Source organism: Lacerta agilis, chromosome 4 (assembly GCF_009819535.1).
Source record: "Lacerta agilis isolate rLacAgi1 chromosome 4, rLacAgi1.pri, whole genome shotgun sequence".
Classification (NCBI taxonomy): Eukaryota; Metazoa; Chordata; class Lepidosauria; order Squamata; family Lacertidae; genus Lacerta; species Lacerta agilis.
Genome location: NC_046315.1, coordinates 5,488,816 through 5,516,569, shown reverse-complemented (window position 1 = coordinate 5,516,569; position 27,754 = coordinate 5,488,816). Strand labels below are relative to the sequence as shown.

Below are 27,754 nucleotides of genomic sequence, written 5' to 3'. Positions count from 1 at the left end.
TAGACCTAAACCGAACCAGAATGGTGGCAGAATGGAGTTCTTGCCCTCTCTCAATGTTTCACTGAACGGATCTGTCCAAACTGCAGCATTGTGAGAAGAATGGCTGGTCTCCACCCCTGCTCCTTTCCTTTCATTCTAACTTCAAAAACAAAAGAGTTGGATCTTGCAAAACGGGGGTTGCTAGTCATTTGGCTCCTCATTAACAAGGGATTTCCCCATTAAAACGGACATTAAACACCCTGCTTGGCAGTTGATCAAGGAAGCCAACCAGTCAGAGACCCCAACCCACCTTGTTTATGCCAAAACAGATACAAACCCCATTCAAGGCAGCAGCTACAGGCAGTCTTTGGTTGGGCTCCCCTTCTGAATGACAGGAGGAAGACGAGCAGGGCAAAAGATGATTTGGGCAAAAGCCCCATACAAGCAGATGGAGCGAATTGGTTCTGAATCGTTTCTCATTTCAAGTGTTTATCATAACAGAGGCAGCCTGTGTCAAGACTCAAGGCCAGAATACTCTTTTCCACATTTCTAAAGCTGGCATTGCTTCTCCCGCCTTTCACAGCATTTTGTTGAGAGAGAGAGAGAGAGAGAGAGAGAGAGAGAGAGAAAGCCCCCCCCCCCAAAGATTCTTGAGCTATCACTGCCCTTCCGCATAGCTACAAGAGCAGGCAACTGTGTGCAGGGCCCACTAGATTTCCCTTCCAAATAGCTGCCTGGCCCCAGAGAAACCTTGAAGACTCCATCAAGCTCTCTGAAGCCACTGTGAAGAGGAAAGGGTTTGGGGTGGGGCAGCAACAGCTGGTGGGGACCCTGAGTCACATCACATTTCGTTGACCTGAGCCAGTGGGAGAAGCCAGCCCACCTGCGGGGCTTGCTGCAGGACGGGGCGGCTAGAAGAAACAACTGGCCTTTACATATAGAGATATATATTTAACAGGCCCGCACAAAGCAAATTAATTTGATTCTCAAACAGCGAATCTGTTGCCTCCAGTGGCTGCTTTCTAAGCAGTTTTGGCACCGAAAGGGCTCCCACGTGTGGCGAATCTCGCTTCCTGGTTCCGGAGGAAGCCCACTTACACGGTAAGTATTTGTGCCTCGAAAAGGGTGGTGGCCTGCTCTGACGCAGCTTCTGCGTCAGAGCAGTGGCTGGAGCTCATTTCTTCTGGAAGAAGCCCATGATGGAGGCCTGCTTGTTGGCCTTGGTGACTCTCTTTGCGCCTCTCTTCTCCTCCTTGGGCTCCTTCTTGGCAGCCCCGGCAGGCGGCTTGCGAGCCACGGAGGGCTTGGAGCGGAAGTCGCCTTCGCTGTCTGTGCAGGACTCGCTCTCGTAAACCTTTTCGGTCACTGGAAACAAAAGGGTGGTGTGAACCGGCTGCACCACTGGAAAGGCCCCCGATTCTTGCAGCCTCTGGATTATCCGACAGCACCAGATCAACCCCCCAATTCTGAAGGCCACCGCAGGAGGCAAGCAAGGCACGGACTCCTGATTGCTGCCCAGCCCAACTCCCATCTTTCCTTCACCGTTCTTCTCCTGCAGAACTATATTCCTGGGCCTGCTGGCCTTTCCTCACCCTTAGACTGAATCCATATAGTATGAAACCCCTGATGGAAGGCATTATAGCTTGGCTCCCAACAGGAACCCAAAGTTTAAACATGGGAGGAGTGGGGAATCTCTCTGGATTGGACACCTAGAAATCCTCTACATACCTACGACCCAAATGCCCCTAATCCCAACCCCTGACAGATGTACATATACAAATACAAACATTCTGGAAATTCGGCAAAGGCAACATTCAGATCTCTGACTTGAATGCATGGATAGGCCTCTTCTCCCATCCAAAACAATTCTCACCACGATCCTGTTCCATTCTTTCTTTGCTACACCAAACCGTCTGCCAAGAACACACCAGAGGAGCGGGTAGCAATGAACCGGGCCGGATCTGGACTGCAAATCCGTAATGTCAGCATTCCACACAGGACTATTTATTCCAAGTTCTAAGTGGTGAAGGAAAGCTTCCCACTCTTGACATGTTTAGAAAAGACTGAAGTTTAAAGAATAAAGCACACACTTTCTTTGGAAGGGGAGGAGGGGGTCCATCTTTGTTATTGCAAGCTCTGGGTGCATCCTTTCGAAGGGGTGGGGGGTGGAGGGGGAGGTTGGCTGAGGATAGACAGAAAAGAAAGAGCCTGTTTCTTTGGAGGCGCCTGAAGTGGAAGCCAGAGCAGTTGGCCAAACTTGAAAAGTCAGATCCTTAATCCATTTCTAACTTGACAAAACCCAGGCTAGAGGCTTGCATGACGAATGTGCACCAAAGGTTTCTCATCAACACACGGACAGACTTCCCCACTTTCCCCACAGGCTCCCAAGGCCCCCACTTTCCACGGCTCTTGAGAAAGGGGTCCTACACGAAATGACAGCGTTCCCCGAGCTTGGCAGGGTAACTTAGGACGCTACACAAATTGCACCGCACCCCTTAATACAAATGGATTTGCCCTCCCGTATTCAACAAGGTATACAAAGAAAGTATCAGGTGTTTAAACCGATTACGATACACCAAGACCAAAACACCAACACGGCTTGCAAATATAAAGAACAATTTTACTTATTAAACACACTAAAGTGCAACGTGCATGTCAAAGCCTGGAGATACTTATAGACAATCAGTCAACTAATGGCACAACTCTGCCAATAATGTATATAATAATGTCATAGCACAGTGCAAATTTTCCTGCAGATAGTTCTCTATTAGAAGCGCAAAGTCATGTAAATGGGAATGGTCACAGGAAACACCTCCTCACCTGTGCCTGTGAAGATCTTATATCAGGCATCCCCAAACTTCGGCCCACCAGATGTTTTGGACTACAATTCCCATCATCCATGACCACTGGTTCTGGTAGCTAGGGATCATGGGAGTTGTAGGCCAAAACATCTGGACGGCTGCAGTTTGGGGATGCCTGTCTTATATTCTTGATGTATCGTGTTAGGTATATAGTATTGTGAACTGAAGAAGCAGTTGGGAAACCTGCTTATCATCCGGAGTACAGGTCTTAGAATCATAGAATCCTAGAGTTGGAAGAGACCACAAAGGCCATCCAGTCCAACCCCCTGCCAAGCAGGAAACACCATCAAAGATATACTGTACTGCTTTCTGATCTACTGTACTGCTTTCGCCCAGGGACGGTGAGGAGGTGTCTGTCTGCATCCGTTACTCACACATGACCCCTGCCTCTACACATGGCTATGTGAAGAATCCTTTGCTGTGACCATTCCCATTTACATGACTTTGCGCTTCTAATAGAGAACTATCTGCAGGAAATTTTGCGTGTTTGCTCTGCGCTATGACTTTGTTATTATATACATTATTGGCAGAGTTGTGCCATTAGTTGATTGATTGCCTATAAGTGTCTCCAGGCTTCGACATGCATGTTGCACTTTAGTGTGTTTAATCAAGTAAAATTGTTCTTTATATTTGCAAGCCGTGTTGAGTTTTGGTCTTGGCGTACCATACTCCCGTATCCAACAGCAGCTTGCTGTTTTTGCTACTGTTTATGTTACTTAATTGATCGGTTAAAAAGACTAATGCGGTTCATTGGTTAATCCCAGGGCAGCTCCACAGCCAAGCCTCACCTATGCAGCCTTCCTCATCGACAAACGTCTTGGACTTCAGCACCCGCTTCCGCTTCCGTTTTTTCTCTCCTGCCGATGCCTGAAAAAGAGGACAGTGCAGACCGTGAAGATGGTGCGCAGTGACTAGTGGCTGCCTGGGACCCGGGGAGGGGCTCAACGTGCTACCAATGGAGGAGGCAGTTTCCTTCGGTCGGAAAGCAGGTTCCAAAGGTGAAACCGTGTCACATTCGGCAAATGTCACTGGATCGATCATGGGTTTCTAGCAACAGGCACCTTTCAAGCTACCTTTAAAATCATAGAATGCTAGAGTTGGAAGAGACCCCCAGGGCCATCCAGTCCAACCCCCTGCCAAGCAGGAAACACCATCAAAGCATTCCTGACAGATGGCTGTCAAGCCTCTGCTTAAAGACCTCCAAAGAAGGAGACTCCACCACACTCCTTGGCAGCAAATTCCACCGTCAAACAGCTCTTACTGTCAGGAAGTTCTTCCTAATGTTTAGGTGGAATCTTCTTTCTTGTAGTTTGAATCCATTGCTCTGTGTCCGCTTCTCTGGAGCAGCAGAAAACAACCTTTCTCCCTCCTCTATACGACATCCTTTTATATATTTGAACATGGCTATCATATCACCCCTTAACCTTCTCTTCTCCAGGCTAAACATACCCAGCTCCCTAAGCCGTTCCTCATAAGGCATCGTTTCCAGGCCTTTGAGCATTTTGGTTGCCCTCCTCTGGACACGTTCCAGCTTGTCAGTATCCTTCTTGAACTGTGGTGCCCAGAACTGGACACAGTATTCCAGGTGAGGTCTGACCAGAGCGGAATACAGTGGTACTATTACTTCCCTTGATCTAGACGCTATACTCCTATTGATGCTGCCCAGAATTGCATTGGCTTTTAAAAGCAAGTTTATAAAACGGTGGGGAGTTTTATTCCACAGCACAGTTGCCATCAGCAATAGGGCGGTTCATAAAAAAACTTTTTTTTGAAAACGCCTGCTCCAAAGGTCTTATTTTACTACACTAGGGATTATATATTTATATCTGAAATTTCATGCATATCAGTTAACATCTTGACCCTCCTCCACGAAAATAGCTGTTTACTTGGCCGTTTTCCTATGTCATAAAGGCTGAAATTTCAATTCAGTGGAGCTGGGTCAAGATATTAACTGATACGCATGAAATTTCAGATGTAGCTATATAATCCCTAGTGTAGTAAGATAAGATCTTTGGAGCAGGCATTTTTTTTAAAAAAAAAGTTTTTTATGAACCGCCCTAATCAGAAAGCAACAATGCGTCTCCAAAGGAAACACCCAGCTGTTTCACGGCCAACCTATGGCTCACCTTCGAAATTTCCGTCCTCATAAGCCAAAACTGGCCCCAGGAGGGAGAGGGAAGTGGCTATTCCAACCCACCATTCCTGGGTTCAAGCACATATACTTTCTTACACAGAGTAAGGGCAGAGTGATGGCTAGGCTTTGACAAATTCACTCGCCAGGGTAATTAGGGCAATAGGCCCACCTTGTCCTGTTGAGGAGAGAATGAGGCTTTCAATTTTCACTACAGTTAGCAATGACCAGCTGAAATTCAAAAGGTGTGAAGACAGAAGATTCTGAATGTTAAAAACGTAACAAGCTGGGTTAGGCCTGAAAATAGCCCTGTATAGGGAAGATTTCTTAAAAGCAGAGACATCACCTTGCCGACAAAGGTCCGTCTAGTTAAAGATATGGTTTTCCCAGTAGTAATGTATGGAAGCGAGAGCTGGACCACAAAGAAGGCTGATCGCCGAAGAATTGATGCTTTTGAATTATGGTGCTGGAGGAGACTCTTGAGAGTCCTATGGACTGCAAGAAGATCAAACCTATCCATTCTCAAGGAAATCAGCCCTGAATGCTCACTAGAAGGACAGATCCTGAAGTTGAGGCTCCAGTACTTTGGCCACCTCATGAGAAGGGAAGACTCCCTGGAAAAGACCCTGATGTTGGGAAAGATGGAGGGCACAAGGAGAAGGGGACGACAGAGGACGAGATGGTTGGACAGTGTTCTCGAAGCGACTGGCATGAGTTTGGCCAAACTGCGGGAGGCAGTGGAGGATAGGGGTGCCTGGCGTGCTCTAGTCCATGGGGTCACGAAGAGTCGGACACGACTGAACGACTGAACAACAACAAGGGAAGATTTCAATGTTTTACTGTGCTTGATGTTTTGATTTGTTGGAAGGCGCCCAGAGTGACTGGAGCAACCCAGTCTGATGGGCGGTATATAATAAATTAATAATAATAATAATAATAATAATAATAATAATAATCATCATCATCATCATCATCATCATCCCCATCATCCACATCATTATTCTCACAATGGCTGCCCAGATGCCTCTGGGAAACCCACGAGTAGGACCTGACTGCAACAGCACTCTCTCCTCTGCCTCCAAAAGCAGAGAGATGTATTTTGCAAGTTGGATCTATGCATATTTACTCAGAAATAAGCACCAGTAAAAAAGAAACAAGAAATAAAGAAATTTCAGTTCGGCTTTAAAAATCGAAGTACGTAGCTGGGGGAAGTTGGATGGCGTTTTATAACAACCAGAATACATCCAATTTCTTCGTTCACCCCACTTTGAAGAGAGAAGTTTGCTGAATTAATTCTGAAGTGAAACCTTTTGGGCTCCTGGAGATGTTAACCGACTATGACGAAAACGCAAATAGGTTTTGTCTCCTTGCCAAATTTTGGGTTTTCATTTCAGCCAAGCGTTAAGAGCAAAGTGGCATCTGCTTGTGATTGCATGACTGGGTCAGATCATTTGTAATGGAGGCTGTGGCCACAAAGAATTCACTTCTCACTAAGCCCATCAGTCACAAAGAAGGCGCTGAAAGAAATTACAGCTGGACTGAGAATCACTCATCTTGCGCTACATTCCCAATTCTGCCACTTTGGGCCAGTGATCTAGTATATGAGAAGCAACAGCTTGAGATACATACATATATATATTTTTAAAAGAAAGATTAAAGAAGCAAATGAAGCTTCTACTGAGACCTTAGAAATGTAGCTTAGACCCAGGTAGGACTTCCTCCTTAATTCCTTCTGCCCCCAACCCCACAAAAACGCTCCCCACTCCATAAAATTACGTAAGCCAAGCGAGCGAAGGACGTTTGTATAAAAGACAACCCCATGTTCAGAATGTGGGGTTTCCGACTGACTAATCAGAAGGAGGTTTTTCACCCACTAATGTCTGAAACATGCATGCAAAACCAGTCTTTACCTCCATGGGCAGAGGATGAGGCTCTGGGTTCGGGTCTGGCTCAGGAGAAAGGTCTTTCGCTTCAGGAGTTACAGGCGATGCTGGGACATCTGCAGGGGCAAAAAGAGGAGTTAAGTTGCAGCTTTGGAATCATGGGCCCAATGAGAGATTGCAGCATTATTATGTCATTCTATTCATTTATTTTCCGACCTTTACATTTTGCCTTGCTTCCATCACAGAACCCAAGGAATGGTAGCAGCCTCGTGTGCCTCCACATGGCACCCTGGATATTTAATACTGCTTGTCTAGTTCAAGCCTGTTGTCTTTGTCCATGGAGTCCGTACAGTTAAAGGTATGGTTTTCCCAGTAGTGATGTATGGAAGTGAGAGCTGGACCATAAAGAAGGCTGATCGCTGAAGAATTGATGCTTTTGAATTATGGTGCTGGAGGAGACTCTTGAGAGTCCCATGGACTGCAAGAAGATCAAACCTATCCATTCTGAAGGAAGCTAGCCCTGAGTGCTCACTGGAAGGACAGATCCTGAAGCTGAGGCTCCAATACTTTGGCCACCTCATGAGAAGAGAAGACTCCCTGGAAAAGACCCTGATGTTGGGAAAGATGGAGGGCACAAGGAGAAGGAGACGACAGAGGATGAGATGGTTGGACTAATGGTTGGACAGTGTTCTCGAAGCGACCAACATGAGTCTGACCAAATTGCGGGAGGCAGTGGAAGACAGGAGTGCCTGCCGTGCTCTGGTCTGTGGGGTCACGAAGAGTCAGACACGACTGAATGACTAAACAACAACAGTTCAAGCCAGGGCAAACACGCCTCATTTCTAAATCAGCCACTGAAATGCGTATTTGAGGCCTGATCTTCATAAGGGGCCCTGATGCCAGCTTGGAAAATGAACCAGTGAGGCACCTTTCAAAAGTAAAAATGTACACGCTCCATTTCGGTCAGCCAATATAGGCTCTTAAATGTGTTTTGATTCTTTGGGAGAGAGGGAACAGTGAAGTGTGGTAGGATGGACTCAAAAGCAACTGTTCTAACGAACCCCTTGGCAAAACTCACGTTATAGCCCAACACTCCTGTAAATTCACACATTTAAGACATTCTCTGCCACAAGCACCGATAAAAACTTATCCTTCAAGCACTGAAAGCTCTGATTTGAGATTTTGCAGGAGCTGCGTTCTATGAGCTGGATTCTAAGAAGACAAATTCCTAAAGGCTCCCAGAAATATCAACTACATCTCAAGCTGCTGTGCCATTAGAGAAGTTCTTGGCAGCTTGACTATCTAACCAGTCCTTGCACCAGACCACCCTCAGTTTACCGGAATGCAAAACCTACAGGTCCAACTCGAAAAATTAGAATATCGTGGAAAGGTTCATTTCTTTCAGTAATTCAACTTAAAAGGTGAAACCAATATATGAGATAGACTCATGACATGCAAAGTGAGATATGTCAAGCCTTTGTTGGTTATAATTGTGATGATTATGGCGTACAGCTGATGAGAACCCCAAATTAACCATTTCAACTTTGGGGTTTTCATCAGCTGTACGCCACAATCATCACAACAAATAAAGGCTTGACATATCTCGCTTTGCATGTCATGAGTCTATCTCATATATTAAACTCCAGTAGCTAATGAAAACAATTGCTTACATAAATGGACTTTTCCACAATATTCTAATTTTTCGAGTTTCACCTGTATCAAAAGTGTGTTCCTCCATATCCATGAATGCAGTTTACTGTACGAAACTGGAAGCATCAACACTAGCTTTGTGAAAATGCATCTCTAATGGCTGGAGGTGGCTTTAAAAAAAAAAACCTGATACAATCAAACAGTCTAAAAACCACATCAATACAGAGGTTACTAACCTCTCTTCAATTCCACAAGATGCTTTCAAAAATGCTTTGGTCCTCAGATCCTATCCTGACTAAACCTGGGAATTTCACGTTGAGTACTCTGTGCTATTTGGGTTCAGCTACGGCAGTAAGTTACAACCTGTTGTGCTTTTGCCAAAGAGAATGGCGAAAGCCATTGCTGATCACAAGGCAGGTTTAATTTTAATGCTCCTCTGAGCTGACAGGAATGCGGAAACTGCGTTAGCAGCGGCACCTGTATCATTTAACCCCCCGCTGCGTCACCTTGACTAGTTGAAAGGTTGCGAGGAAGCCCTGCCGAGTTCAAGGAGAACAACTGCCGTGGGGGGCCTCTCAGGGTAAGCAAGCAGAGAAGGGACTTGCCCTGTTAACCTGCTTGCTTAATAGAAACAACGGAAATGTTGGACAGAACACCTGCCAAGCTTCCCTTTCGATCCACTTTTGGCTGGCGGCAGCTCTTTGCTCATGCCATAGTTGCGAGTCGTATTTTTTTGGATGTGAAAGCAGCCTAGCTTATTAGGTCAATACCGGGAATGCTGTGCCTTGGCCAGGCAGCAGGCCAAGTGACCTTTCGCAGGCTAAGCAGGGCTGAGATCTACTGGTGGACGGCTTCCAAGCATGGAAGAATGAATTGCGTTCTTCTGTCAGGGGAGGAGTGGAAACACGAGCAGTGAGGTAGATGGCAGCGTATGGGGCATTGCACAAATATGCACACCTCAAGATGCCCAGTCAGATCAAGCGGCGGCAGCGGCCAAGGTGTGCTGTCCTCGTATTGATGAGGACTGATGCAGCAACTAAGAGTTTCCTTTAAGGGCTTAAATCCCAAATTCTCAGTGTTATCCGACTGTGAGAATAAATGCAGTCGGGATCGAAGTGAAAAATCAGGTTCGCCCCTCCAGCAAGACCCTTTGTAACTTGCAAGGTGCTACTGGAAAAAGTCCAGCCCGTCCACCATGTGCTCATGTACCTTAACTGCAAAAAGTGACAAGGTAGCATTTGTACCTCGATGTTGGTATACGAATACTAAACGGCAGAAGCAAAGGTAATGATGACAATCTCCACCACGCAGCCCTTAAGGCAGAGGAACAGCTTTAACTGTGTATTCCTGGGACAAACCAACACGGTATCTGGTTTTGTTTTGTTCTATGGTGCTGCTAATTACACTTTAACTGTGGCCTCCCAAGATCTTCTGCTGTCTGGGAAGAAGAAGAAGAAGAAGAAGAAGAAGAAGAAGAAGAAGAAGAAGAGGAGGAGGAGGAGGAGGAGGAGGAGGAGGAGGAGGAGGAGGAGTTTGGATTTGATATCCTGCTTTGTCACTACCCAAAGGAGTCTCAAAACGGCTAACATTCTCCTTTCCCTTCCTCCCCCACAACAAACACTCTGTGAGGTGAATGGGGCTGAGAGACTTCAGAGAAGTGTGACTAGCCCAAGGTCACCCAGTAGCCACATGTGGAGGAGCGGGGAAGTGAACCCGGTTCACCAGATTACGAGTCTACCACTCTTAACCACTATACCACACTGGCTCTCTTGCTGGATGCCTGTTGTGTTCAGAGTGCACTCCCACTACATCTGGTTCCTAACTTATGATATGGTAATTTACCACAGACAGCAGCCCTGTATCTGCCCAAATGTTACAGGTGAGCATCCTGAAGACGTACCCATTGTCTTGGCAGCTTGGCTTTCAGTGCCATTGCTTGGACCGTTTTAGAAACAATTTTGAATCCTACGACGCTCCACAAAACGAACCCTGGCTTACTCAATGAGACAAGGTAGCTGTGGTGAGTTACGAGAGTCTGCCTAGATGCTGCTGCTCCCAGAAGACAGCACAAAAGCCTCGGGGAAAATCGTGGCAGCAGGCTCTTGCCAAGAAGCAGAACTCAGCTCCAAGAGGGAGCCTAGGCTCACTCTGCAAGAAATGTCTTTTAAAAATCTTACCTTTCCTTAAAAAAAATCACCCAGCAAGCTGGTGGTCCAGAGGGCTGCGAATATGCATTTGAAAGAGACTGCTGATACCTGCAGAAGGTCTTAGTATTTGGGGTGGGAGCTACTGTGATATGCTTGGCTTCCTGCCTCTCCTTGTTTGTTTTTAAATCACACCCTGCCTTTCATTTGGGACACAGTTCCTGCTGCCCTTCGCTTACCTATTATCCTCAAGGTTGTGCTAAAAAGAGAAAGATCCAAGTTTCTTGCAAAAGAAGTATCATGGATTCCATAGAGAAAGTGAATTATGGATATTTGTGTATCTTACGTAACAAAGCGTTGTCTCCAACATAAGCCATACTCAAGAGCAGATCCACTTATATTCATGGTTACAGCTTAAGTCCATTCATTTCAATGGGTCTACTCAACAGCAGAACTTAGTTGCTTACAATAGACTTCTCATCACCACAACCTCTCTGTTGCCACTGTATCAGAGAGAGGGCTCAGACTTTGATTAACAAAGCAGATTTAATTTCCGTTAATTTCAGCAGAAATTAAGCCTGCTTTGTTAATCACATATCGTATATATTTGATTTTTAATTTCTGCTGCATCTCCTTTTCACGAGCTGCGTTTTATTGGAAGAACTTTGTTAAGCCCCAAGAGCTCATTTGAAACCAGTATGATGGGGAAGAATTCTGCAACTCAAAAATAAATAAAACACCTGCAAAGAGGCGGTCTCTTTTCAGCACGGAAGTCTGCATTTCCCTAGTGGTAAGATGAAGGGGCTTATGCTTGGGCAGAAAGAATAACCATTAATAGAAAAGACACAAGGAGAAAGAGAAGCCTCGTTGGATGGGACTTTGCACTTATCTAGGGCAATGCTTAGCACTGCTGTAACCACTTACTTCCAAGAAGACCAGGATCTACTAGAGCAGTGTTTTTCAACCACTGTTCCGTGGCACACTAGTGTGCCGCGAGATGTTGCCTGGTGTGCCGTGGGAAAATTACTTTATATATAGTCAATATAGGCACAGAGTTAATTTTTTTAACATTTTCTAATGGTGGTGTGCCTCGTTATTTTTTTCATGAAACAAGTGTGCCTTTGCCCAAAAAAGGTTGAAAAACACTGTACTAGAGATACTGGCTTCAATGTAACTGCAATCTCACCAAACCTCCACCCACCCACCCCCACCTTCCATTTACCCTCGTCATCGCTGCTGTTGGGTTCAGGCTGTTTGATCCGACGCCTCTTTCTTTTCAGGCTCTCAACCTCTTTCTCCTCCTCGTCTGACATCTCCAGCCTCTTTGTTCTGCAAACAAATAAGGCTCGTCACCTCAAATGTATTTCGGGGTGTGGAACAGGCGGAAAGAGAACAACTTCTCCAAGCGCAAAACGTGTGACTGCTAATCTAGAGCGAAGAACAATAATGGCAAGCTTTTCCTCTAATACCACCTATAATTAAAGACGGCTGCATACGCTGAACTCTAGAGGAAGAAGCGACCTGAAAAGATGCTCCCAGGGTCATGTACGTTCCGCAATCAAAAACGAACAGAACAAACCGAGGCAGTTAATCTATCTGGAGGAAGACAAGTGCGGGCCAAATGGCAGTCCAGAAATCAGGAAGCACAATCACCTGGGTGCAGATATGCATGCCATGCCATTAAGAAGAAGAGTTTGGATTGGATATCCCGCTTTATCACTACCCAAAGGAGTCTCAAAGTGGCTAACATTCTCCTTTCCCTTCCTCTGTGAGGTGAGTGGGGCTGAGAGACTTCAAAGAAGTGTGACTAGCCCAAGGTCACCCAGCAGCTGCATGTGGAGGAGCGGAGACGCGAACCCGGTTCACCAGATTACGAGTCTACCGCTCTGAACCACTACACCACACTGGCTCTCAGTGCTCTAACAGCGCTCAAGAAGCCAGAGTAGGAAGGGAGACACAGAAGCCGTTGGGCTAAGGGGGGGGGGATTTGCTGGTTTCCTAGCAATTGGAAAAGGTAAAGGTAAAGTACCCCTGACTGTTAAGTCGCAGACGACTCTGGGGTTGCGGTGCTCATCTCGCTTTACAGGCTGAGGGAGCCAGCGTTTGTCCGCAGACAGTTTTTCCGGGTCATGTGGCCAGCATGACTAAGCCACTTCTGGCGCAACGGAACACCGAAACCAGAGCAGCGCACGGAAATGCCATTTACCTTCCCACCGGAGCGGTACCTATTTATCTACTTGCACTTTTTCATGTGCTTCCGAATTGCTATTTTGGCAGGAGCTGGGACCGAGCCACGGGAGCTCACCCTGTCATGGGGATTCGAACCGCCGACATTCTGTGGTTTAGACCACAGTGCCACCCGCGGTGATTACCAGCCAACACCCTCTGACTTGAGGCCAACAAAACAATATGTTATTAAAAACAACATCGACCAGCAGCCCACCCAAGATCCGCCTAAATGAATCAACTTGTTCTGTACCCTTGGAACAGGGCAGGACATAAAAGTCAATGACATCTCAGATGTAAAATGCCATGTTACGAAAGCGACTGCAGAGCTGTGAAAGCTAACATCCCCAAGACCTGGGATCTCATCCCGCCTCAGGGGGTCTAAACAAGTTTGTCCCCAAAGCACAGTTTTTACAAGAAACCACGTCCCAAATGGCCAATCAATACTCTTTTAATGGAGTCGCTATGAGGTAGTGTCTCAGATGTCTGGAGTGGCTTTGAAATACACTTTAGCATGATCATATTTTTACTAGTGGAAAAAAAATGAAATGGCTTCTTTCAGCACTGATGGGAAGGTGCCAGCTAGCTAGCACTGGTGGCAGAGACAACTCTGGGCACAGCGGCCTCTGCTCTTCTGCCATGGGGAATCCTTTTCTCCAGGCCTCTGGGGCTGAAAACAAGGCAGCTAGTTAGAATCCGCTGACTGGCTGAAAGTCAAGCGAGGAGGGGGCCTCCACAACAGGAAACTGCCCACACCAGGCTGCAGACAAATGTTTGAGCTAAAATTAAAAGTAAGCACAGAAGGATACCAGTCCAGAATTCTGGTGAAGCAGCTACTCCTGTCATCCTGCGATAGATTTCTGTTAGGCACCAAGCTAAAGTATACAAATGCAATATGGGGTGTGTGCATGCATGCGTTTTTCTTGTCTTGCTCTGTCTTTCAACAACCTGTTCCTTTCTGACCCTCCCCCCCTTACAATGCTCCCCACCTGCACCTCAGTCCTTCCAGGCACGCTATACACATACAAATCTAGCGCTGAAGAGGAGTATCTCAGCTCCAGAAACTCGCAGAAGCCTGCAATATTGGTAAAATTTATTCTGGACACAAATTTAGGTTTAGCAGTCGCAGAATATCTAGCAGGTTTTGCTCTGCTGCTCTCAAAAGTCGGGGAAGTGATAACAATTGCAACTAGTTTAAAGCTGAATCACTGGACTGTTTGTGTTATTTGTGTAATACTCAAGTATTACACCAAAACACCGCAATGTGTGTGCACATTTTGCCTGAGTGAGTGGTTTTAAAAAAAGAAAAATTAGGATTGGAAACAGCAACGAGCCCCAGCTTTAATACAGACGTCATTTGCAATCCTGCCTCCAATTTCTGAGCATTTTAAAGTGCAATCAGTCTGGAGGAAAGTCAATGGAGTTCAAGACTTCTTATGCAATTCAGAGCTTGACTCGGCACTCTGTTACAGCACAATGAACTCCTGCAAATGAATGAGTCAAGCTGGCCATTTATACCCCCAAAGCCTTAGACAACCACACACTTAACAGGGGAGGGCTACCTTTTTTTGTCCTTCTGCTGTCCTTTTGCAGGGTCTGCTTTCTTGCTGGGTTTCTCACGTTCTGGTGCACCCGGAAGCGATCTGGGTTCCACTGGGGACTTGGCTGCAGCTTTTTCTTCCTTTCGCTGTTCGGGTTCAGGACTCGCTTTGCCTGCATTTGTCACAAGGGAAACCAGGAAGGCTGCAGTTTACCATTTTGCTCCCTATGGTAGGATCTGGCTACAACAAGGGACTCCGTTCTCACAAAGGGTGGGGAAGGGATAGAAGTATGAGACAAAACTACAAAAGAAAAACTGGACAGATACAACTGGAGCAGTGTAATAAATCACACGCAAGATAGCAGTCCTAAGCTTACTCAGGCCTGGTCTGCATGTGCAGAGGATTTTATTTTTTTAAAAAACTAAATAAAAAAATCCTTCCAGTAGCACCTTAGAGACCAACTAAGGGGCTACTGGAAGGATTTTTTAATTTAGTTTTGGCTACAGCAGACCAGGTGGCGCTGTGGGTTAAACCACAGAGTCTAGGGCTTGCTGATCAGAAGGTCAGCAGTTCGAATCCCTGCCAGGGGGTGAGATAAAAGTTCCTGGAAGCTTTAAAGAGGGGTTCCAGAATTTTCTTTAGTGTGTAGGAGTGGCACTCTGGGCTTGATTGGTGTCAGCTGGAGGTGCAAATAAAGGGTAGGAAGTTGCAGGCTGCAATTTCCACACGAGGGAAACACACACACACTCATACTCTCTCTCACACCCACTGTTAGCAGGCACACTGACAACAAGGCTGGAAGTAAGACAATGTATGCTGCGTATACTGTGAGTTTTGCTGTGTCAGGATTGTTAATTACTGGAGTGAAATTATACCGTGCTGGAGAGATAAGGAAGGAATGAAAATAGCTTGTATATAATAGTAACAAAATGTGGGGTGCGGGTGGCGCTGTGGGTTAAACCACAGAGCCTAGGGCTTGCCGATCAGAAGGTAGGCGGTTCGAATCCCTGCAATGACGGGATGAGCTCCCATTGCTCGGTCCCTGCTCCTGCCAACCTAGCAGTTCGAATGCACGTCAAAGTGCAAGTAGATAAATAGGGACCGCTCCAGCGGGAAGGTAAACGGCATTTCCGTGCGCTGCTCTGGTTTGCCAGAAGTGGCTTTGTCATGCTGGCCACATGACCCGGAAGCTGTCTGCGGACAAACGCCAGCTCCCTCGGCCTATAGAGCGAGATGAGCGCCACAACCCCAGAGTCGGACACGACTGGACCTGATGGTCAGGGGTCCCTTTACCTTTACCTTATGGCAGACCAACACAGCTACCTACCTGCAATTTTTAAAAATTAAGACTTATTTGTCGCTTTTTTCAACAAAATAATTCAAAGTGACTTACAACAATAAATCAGTAACACACACATTGAAACCAGCATAAAACTTAAACAAGAGAAAAATCGAAAACTCGTTCATATTTTTTAAGGGTAGGGCTGAAACATCCTACCCACAGATAACTAAAAGGTCTGGGGAAATTAAATCTTTTTGCCTGGTGCCTAAAGATAAGTAATGAAGGCACCAAGTGAGCCCCTGGGTAGAACATTCTACAACTGAGAAGCCAACACTGAAAAGGCCTGTACTCGTGTTGCCACCCTCCGGACCTTCAGTGGAGGAGCCAAAAAATGGCAGCAACTGGGCCGTGGAAATCCCTGCACGCTGACATTATGCTGCATTTGCAAATCAAGAGACAGGCTTAGGAACAAATTGCCAGTTTATCCTTTATCTAGCTATAATAAGCCCTTTGGAGCCAAGGATTTGAATGTAAATGCCATAAGCTGTATTTAGCCCTTGACAACGGGGCAGGCAACATAAGCAGGAGCTTGACAATCCTTACACAGAGCAGCTTTTCCAAAGAAGTTGTTCAGCAGATTTCCTTTGGCAGGTGCCTTGCTACTTGCTGTGGAGGCCTGGAAGCAATTAAGAGAAACTGTCGTGAGAGAGAGAAGCCTCTAAAAACTGATTCTTGAAATGCCCAGGTGTGAAACATCAAAAAGGAAAGCATGCACACCTCTTTCTCTTCTTTGGAGAGACAGAAGACATTCTTACGGAAGGCGCTCAAAGCGGGCATGTGCTTTTTCATTTTCAATTATCTTTCTGAAAGCCCAGAAGGTAAGGGAAAGTATCTTTCCGCTAGTGCTGGATTCTGGGTGCGCAAAGCTGCAGAAATTTTGGTCAGAGTTCAGGAGCCAGGGATTAAAGCAAGTCAGGAACAGGAGTCCGTCATTTTTGGCTGGCCTTGTAAGGCAGTCAAACCATGCGGACACTGCTGTGCCTCCCCTAAGCTGGATGAGGTCTTGTCCCTGACATCTCAGAACAGCGAGAGAGGCCCTGCTGCTTCCCTAGTGTGGTATCAGATGATGGAAGAAGCATCAAAGGTAAGCCTTAGAGAAGGGGTTGGCAACCTAAGGCCAATGGGCCACAAATGGCCCACGGGGGTCGTTTAACCGGCCCATGGACCCTCACCGCCCGCTCCCGTGCGCTGTGCTAAACCGGTGCGGAGCAGAGCAGGGACCACCTTCCATGACACTGGCCAACTTCCCATTGGCTGCAGGAAGCTCCTGCAGCCAATGGGAAGCAGCGCGTGCCTCCTCCATGCTGGAAGGAGCGCCGGAAATAGCGTTTGCGCATGCATGCATGCGCACGCACACTCCGGCCCACTGCGGCATCTGCGGGACCTTGAACCGGCCCAAGCCACAATGACGATACGCACAGATGTTAATTGATGAAATCTGTATACTAGCAGCTAATTACATAGAAAGAACTTAGACACTGCAAGTACTATCAGGATCCATATCCTCCTTCCTTCTAATAACTGACACCTGCTAGACTACCTCTTATGGAATGTTGTATATATGGTTGATCCAAACACAGCAACTTTGCTAAATGAATAAATGCTTAAGCCAAGAAAGAACTTAGCATATGAAGTGTAAGTATTGATTCCTGTATTCATTTATCTTTTCAGTAATGATATAGAAATTCTTGATTATTCATATAATGAATGTGTAAATATTAACTACGGTAGGTTTGGTTTATATCACCAGTGAAAGTGTGTAAATGTACCAAAACCTTGAGAAAGAATATTTTGAAGAAGATTAGATGTTCTAGTTAAGATGAGATGTAACATGTAAATTGTAAGTATGGATTTTTGTATTTGTCTGTTCAGACACTATTTACAAACTTTGATACCCTTTGCACTGAATGTTTTAATACTAATAAGGTTTGACTTATCCCACCAGTGTATGTATGAAAATACAGTAAACCCTGGGAAAGAATTTACTGAAGAAGCCCAAAACTGTCCATGGGTGAAACAGGGGACAAACGCCGGCACCCTGTCTAACTTTTGTGCGTAACACCTTCAATATTTCATCTGATTGGACTTGCTTTCATCAGTTAACATCTGTGCGTATCATCATTGATATTTCATCTGACTGGACCTATTTTCATCAATATCTACAGGAGCCTGGCTAAAGAAATTTAAAGACTGAAATTGTCCTGTTGTACTAACTTGAATGAGTTTTCTGTTTGTGGCTTCTTTGTTAGACTTCTTACATTGCTCTCTCTTTGGTTGGACTACCAATATAGAATTTAGAACGTGGAATGGTTTGGTAGATTTGTGTGCGCCGTTTTTGTGCTGCTTATTGTATACTGATTTATGGTGAAAACAGAAGCAGGACATTAATTATTTTAGACATTCCAGAACATTTTTGTCTCTGCCTTTGCCCACCACTGACACTTGGCTCCAAAGGAGCGCATCCTTTAAAAAAAAAAAAAAACTGCCTCTCCTGATTCAAGGCACTGAAAAACTGTCAAAATCAAGTTTCCAGAAAACCTGTTTCACAGGTGCTTAGTGCCCTGTGCAAGGTGGATTCTGGAACCCTCACAACCATCATACTCTGGCCGTCACAGAAAACTATGACTCTTCAGAGCTGCATGCAGGAATTCTCTTCACAATGAACACATTCAAAGCGAACTGTATTTGTTCTCCCTTCCATGCCTTTGTGTCCAAAGCTGCACTTTGTGGTGCAGCCTTGAGATGAAGTCGGGGAGGAGGGTAGCTGATGACAAAGGGTGCCAAAGCTTGGAAACTTACACTTGGCGGCTCTTTGGCTTCCACTTTGGTCTCTTTCGGGGTCTCCTGGGACTTGGTGGAAGACTTGGCCGCAAACATTCCCATTATGCCCTTGGTCTGCTGGGAGGTCTGCTTGGCAGAAGCGATTGGGGCATGGCCGTTGACCACAGGAGTAGCAGCTTTATCCACGCCATTAGGTGGCTGGCGATCCACCTGGGCCGGGGTTTCGACGCGAGACATTTCAGCAGCTGTTCTGGCAACTGCAGCAGCACAGTGAATAGCACTAAACCTGGGCAGCAGGAGGGGAAAGACTTCAGTTAGCGCGACTTGGAAGTTTTATCTTCTGACGTCCGGGCCAAACACTCTCCAAGAGCCTTGGGATAAAGGTGTTTCCTGGGAAAACAATTCCTGTTTCATTTCTCATGCGTTCTTCAAACATGTGCAACAACAACATTATGTCACACTGATCGATAAGGTAGGAGTAGACCAGGAAAGGTTTCTGTTCCTTTTTATACAAATGGTTCTTAAACTTGCCCTTAGAGTCACTTGCCCAAGCGCAGCACTGTGAACAGGAAGCAAGGGAATCTCTTTTCACTGAAGAGAACAGGCCAGAAGAACAAAATTATTTTCATGCCAACTTGGGGGAAAGGCAGGATATAGATATATTAAATACTCCCTGCCTATTGAGATCAAACAGGTGCCTTCACTGTAATCTTTTTGCACCTGCTAAAAACATTCTTGTTTAGACAAGCCTACTCAGCTGCTTAGAAAGTTGAGGTGATTTTAACCTGTTTTAGTATTTTAGCTTTTGCGTGTCTTAAAGCAGGGTTGTAAATTTTTCTTGATTTTACTGTTCATCTTTTGTAAACATCTTTGAGGGTTTTTTTAACAATTAAGATACATTTAGTTTTTATGAATTAAATAAATAATAATCACTCGGTCAATCCAAGTGAAGCAATACTGTATTGGTCCGAATATAAGCCGCGCCTTAAAAAATCATGGGGGGGGGGAGAGAAAAAGACAATACCCAAATATAAGCCACTCCCTTAAAATTCCAGTTTACCGTATGTCTGTTTCAGCAGCAATATTGTAAAAAAGCCAATTTTTGTAAGGTCGTGAATTTAAGCCGCACTTTAGCTTTTCACGGTCGGAGTTGAGACAAAAAGCGAGGCTTATAGTCGGGCCAATACGGTAAATGAGAACATAGCTACCATATTTTCCGGCGTATAAGACGACTGGGCGTATAAGACGGCCCCCAACTTTTCCAGTTAAAATATAGAGTTTGAGATATACTCGACCGCAGATTCTCCACCCGGCGTATAAGACGACCCCCAACTTTTGAGAAGATTTTCCTGGATTAAAAAGTAGTCTTATATGCCAGAATATACAGTATTAAACTTGTACGGACGGTCAGAAAGGAAACGTTTGGGACACTTTGCACGTCGCAGACTCCGAACTGAAAGAGTAAGCAAAAGAAAAACCAGCACTGTGAGGGGGGAGAAAAAGCTCTAAACTTTTCATAGCAGAGCGGGGAAAACCACTACTGCAGGGGCACAATAAGGAACCCTCTGAGGTGGGTTCTGGAGATCGCCTACAGCCTGAGCACAATCTGCAATGATGGCAAGATAGAGGTGGGCTTATCTGGACGACCAGCAGGTCAGTTACCAAGGCAGAACTCACTTGCTGCAGTTCTGCAGGTTTGCTTTGATGACATCGTAGTCCGTGTTATAGAGCGGACTGCTGTCCTTGAGCATGGCTTTCTGGATGCTGTAGACGTGAACGCTGGCAATGGTGGACAGCTTCGACTTCATTGCTGAAAAGGAAGACAGGTCTGTGGAATGGAAAAGACCTCATAAAAAGCAACTATTTCGCAGTGGGATGGTTCGCACTTGGTACGAACTCGACAAGCAATCTGGGGGAGCACCAGGCTGCTGGGGGGGGGCACACTTGTGTGCTCAGGTGAAGCTTGTGCAAACTGGTGCCTCCATATATACGTGGCAAAGGGAAATATGTGTATGATCGTGGCACAAAACTGGGCAAAATATTGGGAGGGGATAACTCTTAAAATCGAGAATGGAAACCCAATGAACAAATCAATCCCAGGGCACCTTAGAAGACTCTCATGAGAAGCCTGAAGCATTGCTCCTTGCTAGTTTCACACAGTACCTAAAGCGACTATTCTGAAACTATCATGCTCTTGGCAGCTGAAAGTTTGGCTGTCAAGAGACACACAATGTAAGACTGTCTACCATATAGCTGAATTACGGCTACAAAAGCATTTGTAGTCAAAATGTCTAGCCCACATGCCTCTCCCCTGGGAAGGAGAAACATTAGCCCTGTGATAACAATCTGAGGGCTTGCAGCCCAAGCACTTCTGCCAAGGCTGTATCAGATCACACGAAGCAGAGTTTGGTCGAAACAGAAGTTTGGAGGAATGTCTGCCTCACCTCTACAGTAGCTGGCTGTAATCTCAGATGCTTTCGCTTCTGCATCACACTTCCCCCCCACACCAACCCCATGCAAACGATTGGCTGAGGTTGCACAATTTTTGCAGGACAGACTTGCAACCAGAGGCACATTGATTCTGGCCAGAATTGTTGCCTGGGATGGGCTCTTTATCTCTGGTGCCACGCTGAATTTCAGAGTCTGCCTAAGTGCTTGTGGAGCAGAGTACAAGATTGGGAACAGATCCCCTTTCCCAAGCTCAGGAAGAGGGCTGGGACTAGTACACATTGCACCATGCTTCTGAGGCTCTAACTGCCTGTGTTTGGAGGTGGGGCAGGATTCTCCCTGCAATCACGCTGTGCTTCGGAAGTGCTTCATGTGCCTGCGAAACACGGCACAGCACAACGCGGACAAGCCTGGCTCTCCACCCAGGCTTGGGTCTGGTGCTTGTCATAGTCCTCAAAGCAGGGAGGGATATTGTCCTGACCAGAACTGAAAAATAGCATGTGCTCAAACCAGGAAGAGGCGACTTCCAAGGAGAGTGCTTGAGGACAACTCATTCAGGCAACTCCTGATCATCGGTCTCCTCCTTGTTTGACCTCAGGGACTGCAGCAACTGGAGCGCCAAATTGACAACTGGTGGGCAGTTGTTTGAGAGTCTGGTCCTTGAATAATGTTTGTGTTGCTTGAGGGCAGGGGGGGAGTTTGTCAAGAGCAAAAGGCAGGAGGGGACAGGAAGCATGACAACTCCCCCTGAGAAAGGCCAGACAACATAGAGGTTTAACTGGATGAAAAGAGCGAGTAGAAGAGGGTAGGGGAAAGTTGACATGTAGGCAATGTCCCCTTAGAAATGAAAAATGACTGAGCATTCAGAAAATAAGAGTTTAAAGCAGATATGTGGATTGTTAACATTCAGTCTAAGTTCTACTCTGCATTAAAGGGGTTTGTGCTCTTTTAAGCTACTTCCCTCAAGTCTTTGGGATACAGTAGGTAGTATATGGTTAAATATACAAGGCAAGACACGCTGAGCCTCTCCAGAGGTAACCTTCATCCACCTCTTTATTATAATTGACTTCCAACAGGTACAAGCTCCCTTAACCCTCTCATATTTCAGCCAACCAATCTCCATGCCAAGGGCAATCAGAGGGTCAGTGGGGGAAGGTGGCCATTTGCATTATTTCCCAGCTCACTCCCTCACCTGCATGCAAACTGCCTTAGACAGAGTAGGAACACTGGTCCACATGGTTCAGTATTTTCTATACTGGCTGAGACTCTCCAGGTTTCCAGACCGGGATCTAAAAACCAGCCCTATCTGGAGGTGCCTGGGGACTTATGGATGCAAAGCAGGTGCCCTATAACTAGGCTACAGTTCTTCCCCCAGATACAAAGTGCATAAATACAAAGCTAGATATGGGAGTACACCTTTCCAAAGGTATGTGAAGGTATAGTCCTATGTAGCTTTGTCTATTTTCTCTTCCTCACTCTCACACCATAATTGCATTAAGTATTCCAAGCCAATGTTAAATGCTGTGTTTTCCGTTCCTCACTCTAGAGGCATTACTACTACACAGAGGTGAGTCGGCAACAAATGGGGGAACATCCTTAGAAAATAGCACGGAAGCAAGGTGTTCCAGACAAACCAGCAATACTGCCCAAACTCATAAATCTGCAAACTGGAAAAGTGATGTTAAGATTATTTACAAAGACAGAGCAAGCTTCTTTCGAAGTACTGCTCTCAATGGACCTACCTTCCAGCTTTTCTTCTTTCACTATTGCAACCTTGTGGCACTGTAAAGAAATGGCAACTTATTAAAGCAGCAAAATACTGAATCACAGAGTTGGACGGGACCACAAGGGCCATCTAGTCCAACCCCCTGTAATGCAGGAATACTTCGTCCATCGTGGGGCTCAAACTCATGACCCCGAGATCATTGTTCCAGCTAGTAAAGCAATATTCTGATCCTTGCCATATTTAACCTGCAACAAAATCTGCTAGATCTCAGTAAAACTCACTTTCAAGAAAGCAACTTAGGACTGCAGCCTCAGTCTTGTCCCCCAAGTTCTAGCTTAAGTATTTCAAAAGGACTTGTGTGAATTTCTCTTGTTGTGTGAAGAATAAGATATTAGGTGCTATAAACTCTGGTTTCCCTTGCCCACCATTGTAATACTAGGCAGTGATCCTTTGGGGGGGGGGTTGCCCTCTCATATAGCATGCCAGACCAAATATCCAAAAAGCTTTCAGCAAACACCTTGACAGTATATGTATCATTATTTTTATTATTATTTTTATTATTATTATTATTATTATTATTATTATTATTATTATTATTATCATCATCATCAACTATCCACCATTCACCCTATGGTCCCAGGGTGGGTTACAACATGCTGCAAAATGTATTGTACACAACAATTAAAATTATCAGTTATAAATCATCACAGACGACAGTATCAGCTCAACACCTCCCACAACCTTGAAAAGCCTATACGGTCATACCTTGGGTTACAATAGCTGTGGGTTGCGTTTTTTCGCGTTACGGACGCAGCAAACCCGGAAGTGATATCGCCGCTCAGGTTGCGGACTTTTTGGGGTGCGAACAGCACCCTGGAATGGATCATGTCCGCAACCCAAGCAACCACTGTATTTCAAACACCCAATGCTCAGGGATGTCCCTTTCGCGGCACAGTAGTGCCCTCTGCTGGACCAAGCTCATTACTACAAGAGAGTTGCCATTTCATTTATTTCTTCTTCAGTTAACAACTCATGAGGAGGGCAGCCGAGTAAGCATGCCAGATCAGGCCCCCACCCCCAGTGCCCATTTTCATCACCTTCCACTCTTTCTTTGTCCAGGATTCCAAAATGTGTGGAAAGCCTTGGATACAGACTCCCTGTTGGAAGGCAATGGAAACAGACAAACATAAAGGGCACGCTCTTGCCTGCTGCCCTCTCGCAAATAATAAACCATCTGATTGCATGAAATCTAAAGAGGGCTACTATGCCAAAAGAACCAAGAGCAGACTGAGAGGAGATATGATAGCAGTCTTCAAATATCTAAGGGCTGTCACTGTCAGGAGGTGTCCTACTCACGAGTAGAACCCTGGCAGAGACACATGCCCGACTGGCATGTTCCCTCCCCTCCTGGGCGATCGGGAGCTTCAAAAGCATTATTCAGCCCGAACATCACAGCGACTAATGCCAGAAGACATTAGCACACTAACGGATCCGCAGAGTTTGCACAATCGCATAAACAGAACTCAGCAACACAGCATTGTGGCTAATCTACTTTATTTACATATAAATACTGGAGCACTGCAACATGGCTCCCTCTCTCTCTAGCATCAGACAGCAAAGAGAGAGAACAAAGGACAATAGTTCCACTTCACAGAACACATTAAGACAAACATCCTGTCTACGTCACTTCCCATTTCTGTGGAATCAAAACACATACCTAGTCATGTGATAGAGACAACAAACCCATGACTGCACATGGGGAATTAATCTCCAACAGTCACATGGAAGATGGAGCAAGCTTGTTTTCTGCTGCTCCAGAGAGGACCTGAACCAACGGCTTCAAGTGACAAGAAAGAAGATTTCGACTAAACACCAGGAACAACTTTCTGACAATAAGAACAGATTCCCACAAGAAATGATGGAATCTCCTTCCTTGGAGGTTTTTAAGCAGAGGTTGAATGGTCATCTGTCATAGATGCTTTAGCTGAGATTCCTGCATTGGAAGGGGTTGGACTAGATGACCCCTGGGGTCCCTTCCAACTCTACAAGTATGATTCTATTATCACCATGGACCTCAGATGCTGTAGTAAGAGCAGCCAGTGGGGTGCCCTTCCATGTTGTGGACTGCAACTCTCATCAGCCCCTGCCAGCACAGCCAATGGTGAGGGATGATGGGAGTTGTAGTTCAGCGTCATCTGGAACAGGCATCCCCAAACTCGGCCCTCCAGCTGTTTTGGGACTACAATTCCCATCATCCCTGACCACTGGTCCTGTTAGCTAGGGATGATGGGAGTTGTAGTCCCAGAACAGCTGGAGGGCCGGGTTTGGAGATGCCTGATCTGGAGGGCACTATGTTGGTTACCCCTGCTGTAGAGACATGACAGCGTTTGTACTTTTTCTGCATGGAACTCTGCCCTAGAATGTGTGGGAAAGTAGCATACGCAACACATTGAGCAAAGTTGGTTGGAAATGCTAATGTTTTTAGTCACTTTGGTTTTAACCCAAACACTTAACGCTTCAAAATGACACAATTTCAGTAACTGTTACTGACTTACACGAAGGGTCACGAAGAGTCGGACACGACTGAACGACTGAACAACAACTGACTTACAGAAGCAATGTGCGCTTTCTTTAGCCCGTTGTCCTAACAATGGAGTGTGCCTCTGGGGGTGAGGTCAAACCGCTGCATTAGCAACAATGAGGTGACCTCCTTGGGGCGCAAGCCTAGGCTGTGTGTACGGAGGTCCTAGGTCTCCCAGACATCAAGACACACACACCGTCATTGATGTGGTTCAAAGAAAAGCAGAGCAATACATTTGGCACCAGCCTGGCTGCAGGAGTTTCCGGAAGGAGGTGTACAAAGTGCCATCCAACCATCTTAGGGACTCCACTACAGATTTGTGTAGGATTTGTTCCCTAGCCTTTTCTTCTCCCAAAGATATCCCAGAAGGCAGTGGATGTTTAGGATCAGAGTTTTCCTTCTCCCAGGTTGACAAGCCCCATCTGCTCTGTTTCCCTTTATAATCCCACTGAACTCCTTGGCCCATAGGTTATGGGCAACAACCCCCGAGGTGTAAGGCATTTTTACTTGTAATGGAATAAGCTGTGCACTCACCGTGTGTCCATTCTGAACAAGGTTTCCAGCCACTAAATAGGTGACGTGCAACTGGGCTCCCGAATTCTCCTTCCGCTTTCTTTCCACATAGTCATACAACATCCTGTGCAAATGGGGGGGGGGGAGACAGAGAGAGAGACACTAAAATCAAGATAAATCCCTTAAATTCCTTGATAAAGTTATTATTAGTGAAGGCAGACCACACACCTTGGAGGTGGCCTGGTGGGTCAAGATTCCAATAAATGATTATTCTATTTAATATTTTTTTATTTAAAAAAATCGCACCAATAATTATTTAGCCTTAAGAAGGCTGATCGACGAAGAATTGATGCTTTTGAATTATGGTGCTGGAGGAGACTCTTGAGAGTCCCATGGACTGCAAGAAGATCAAACCAATCCATTCTGAAGGAAATCAGGCCTGAGTGCTCACTGGAAGGACAGATCCTGAAGCTGAGGCTCCAATACTTTGGCCACCTCATGAGAAGAGAAGACTCCCTTGAAAAGACCCTGATGTTGGGAAAGATGGAGGGCACAAGGAGATGGGGATGAGAGGATGAGATGGTTGGACAGTGTTCTTGAAGCAACTAGCATGAGTTTGGCCAAACTGTGGGAGGCAGTGGAAGACAGCGTCCTCTGGTCCATGGACACAACTGAACAACTGAACCACAACAAGATGACAATTGAAGCTTAAGTTGAGAAGACTTGCTCCTCTTTTTATCAATATATCAATACTTACTGCTTAGCTTGGTTGACGTGAACACCTAGTGTATAGCTCAGCCATTTGTATGTTACCTGCAATGGAGAACAATCCAATCTCAACATGCAAATGAAGTGCCAGCAGCCCCCCCCCCAAAAAAGCTGCCAACCATCATTACTATAATATCCCAAAGATAGCCAAGCCCATCATTTCTGCACCAATTTCTTTTAACCCACTGCCATTGGGTTAAAGGTAGGATATAGCTGCAATAAACAACCTTCTCTGCGGCTGATCTGAGACTCTAGGACACCCCTTCCTGGTGGAGCTAGATTGGCTCTGCCTGGCAAGTGAGAAGACCTGCTTGTCCCAACAGACTTTTGGGAATGGACCGCTTTTAAAGAAAGGGCTATTGCCGCACTGTTTTCCTTGTAATTATTTGTATGTTTTTGCCACACACACAAGATATATATTCTATTAATGTGCAATTGGTGTTTTTTTAATTACCCCCCTCCACCCAATGTTTTCAAGCTGTTACTTTTATCTGTAAGCCGCATTGATTCCTTGTCAGGGGGGAAAACAGGCAGGCTACAAATAAATATACAGCAATATATTTAAATATAAATATAAATATATTTACCATATTTTTCCGTGTGTAAGACAACCCCATATATAAGATGACCCCTATTTTTTGAGCCCAACAATAAGAAATAGATAATTGCAACATTGCGTGTATAAAATGACCCCCAATTTTAAACTTTAAAAATTTGGGGGGAAATATAGTCTTATACACGGAAAAATTCAAGTATATAACTAACTATTTCACTCAAGTCAGCAGAGCATGAGACTCATAATCCCAAAGTCGTGGGTTCGAGCGCCACGCTTGCTGGGCAAAAGATTGCTGCATTGCAGGGGGCTGGACTAGATGACTCTCGGGGTCCCTTCCAAGTCTATGATTATTCTGTGAGTTCGGGGCCCCCGCTCGGCCAAATCCACCTCCCCTCCCCCCCCCCCACCTGCCCCCTCCCCCTCTGAAGCACCTGCGAGACCCCACCCCCCACCCGCTTTCGCACCCCTCCCCCCACTCACGACTCTGTTCTGGTCCGTGACGAACTCGTCGATGTTCTCCAGGTACAGCTCGTCCTCCATGGCCGGCGAGGTCGACAGCGCCAACTTAGGCCCCCACTCGCTCACTTCCCCCTCACAGGCGCCGAGTGGAGCCGAAGGAAACCG

The 27,754-nt window shown here is 45.9% G+C and overlaps 1 protein-coding gene across 1 annotated transcript; it reads right to left on the bottom strand.

The window, feature by feature from the left end:
* Nucleotides 1-895: 895 nt before the first annotated feature.
* POLD3 (DNA polymerase delta 3, accessory subunit) lies at nucleotides 896-27,754 on the bottom strand. Its single transcript, XM_033145934.1, has 12 exons — nucleotides 27,611-27,754; nucleotides 26,564-26,619; nucleotides 25,828-25,930; nucleotides 22,729-22,768; nucleotides 20,216-20,348; nucleotides 18,557-18,824; nucleotides 16,301-16,373; nucleotides 14,437-14,587; nucleotides 11,871-11,977; nucleotides 6,882-6,970; nucleotides 3,629-3,707; nucleotides 896-1,344 (listed from the first exon to the last, which is right to left on the bottom strand). The coding sequence occupies exons 1-12, from the start codon at nucleotides 27,668-27,670 to the stop codon at nucleotides 1,154-1,156; spliced, it is 1,350 nt and encodes a 449-aa protein (XP_033001825.1). The 5' UTR covers nucleotides 27,671-27,754; the 3' UTR covers nucleotides 896-1,153.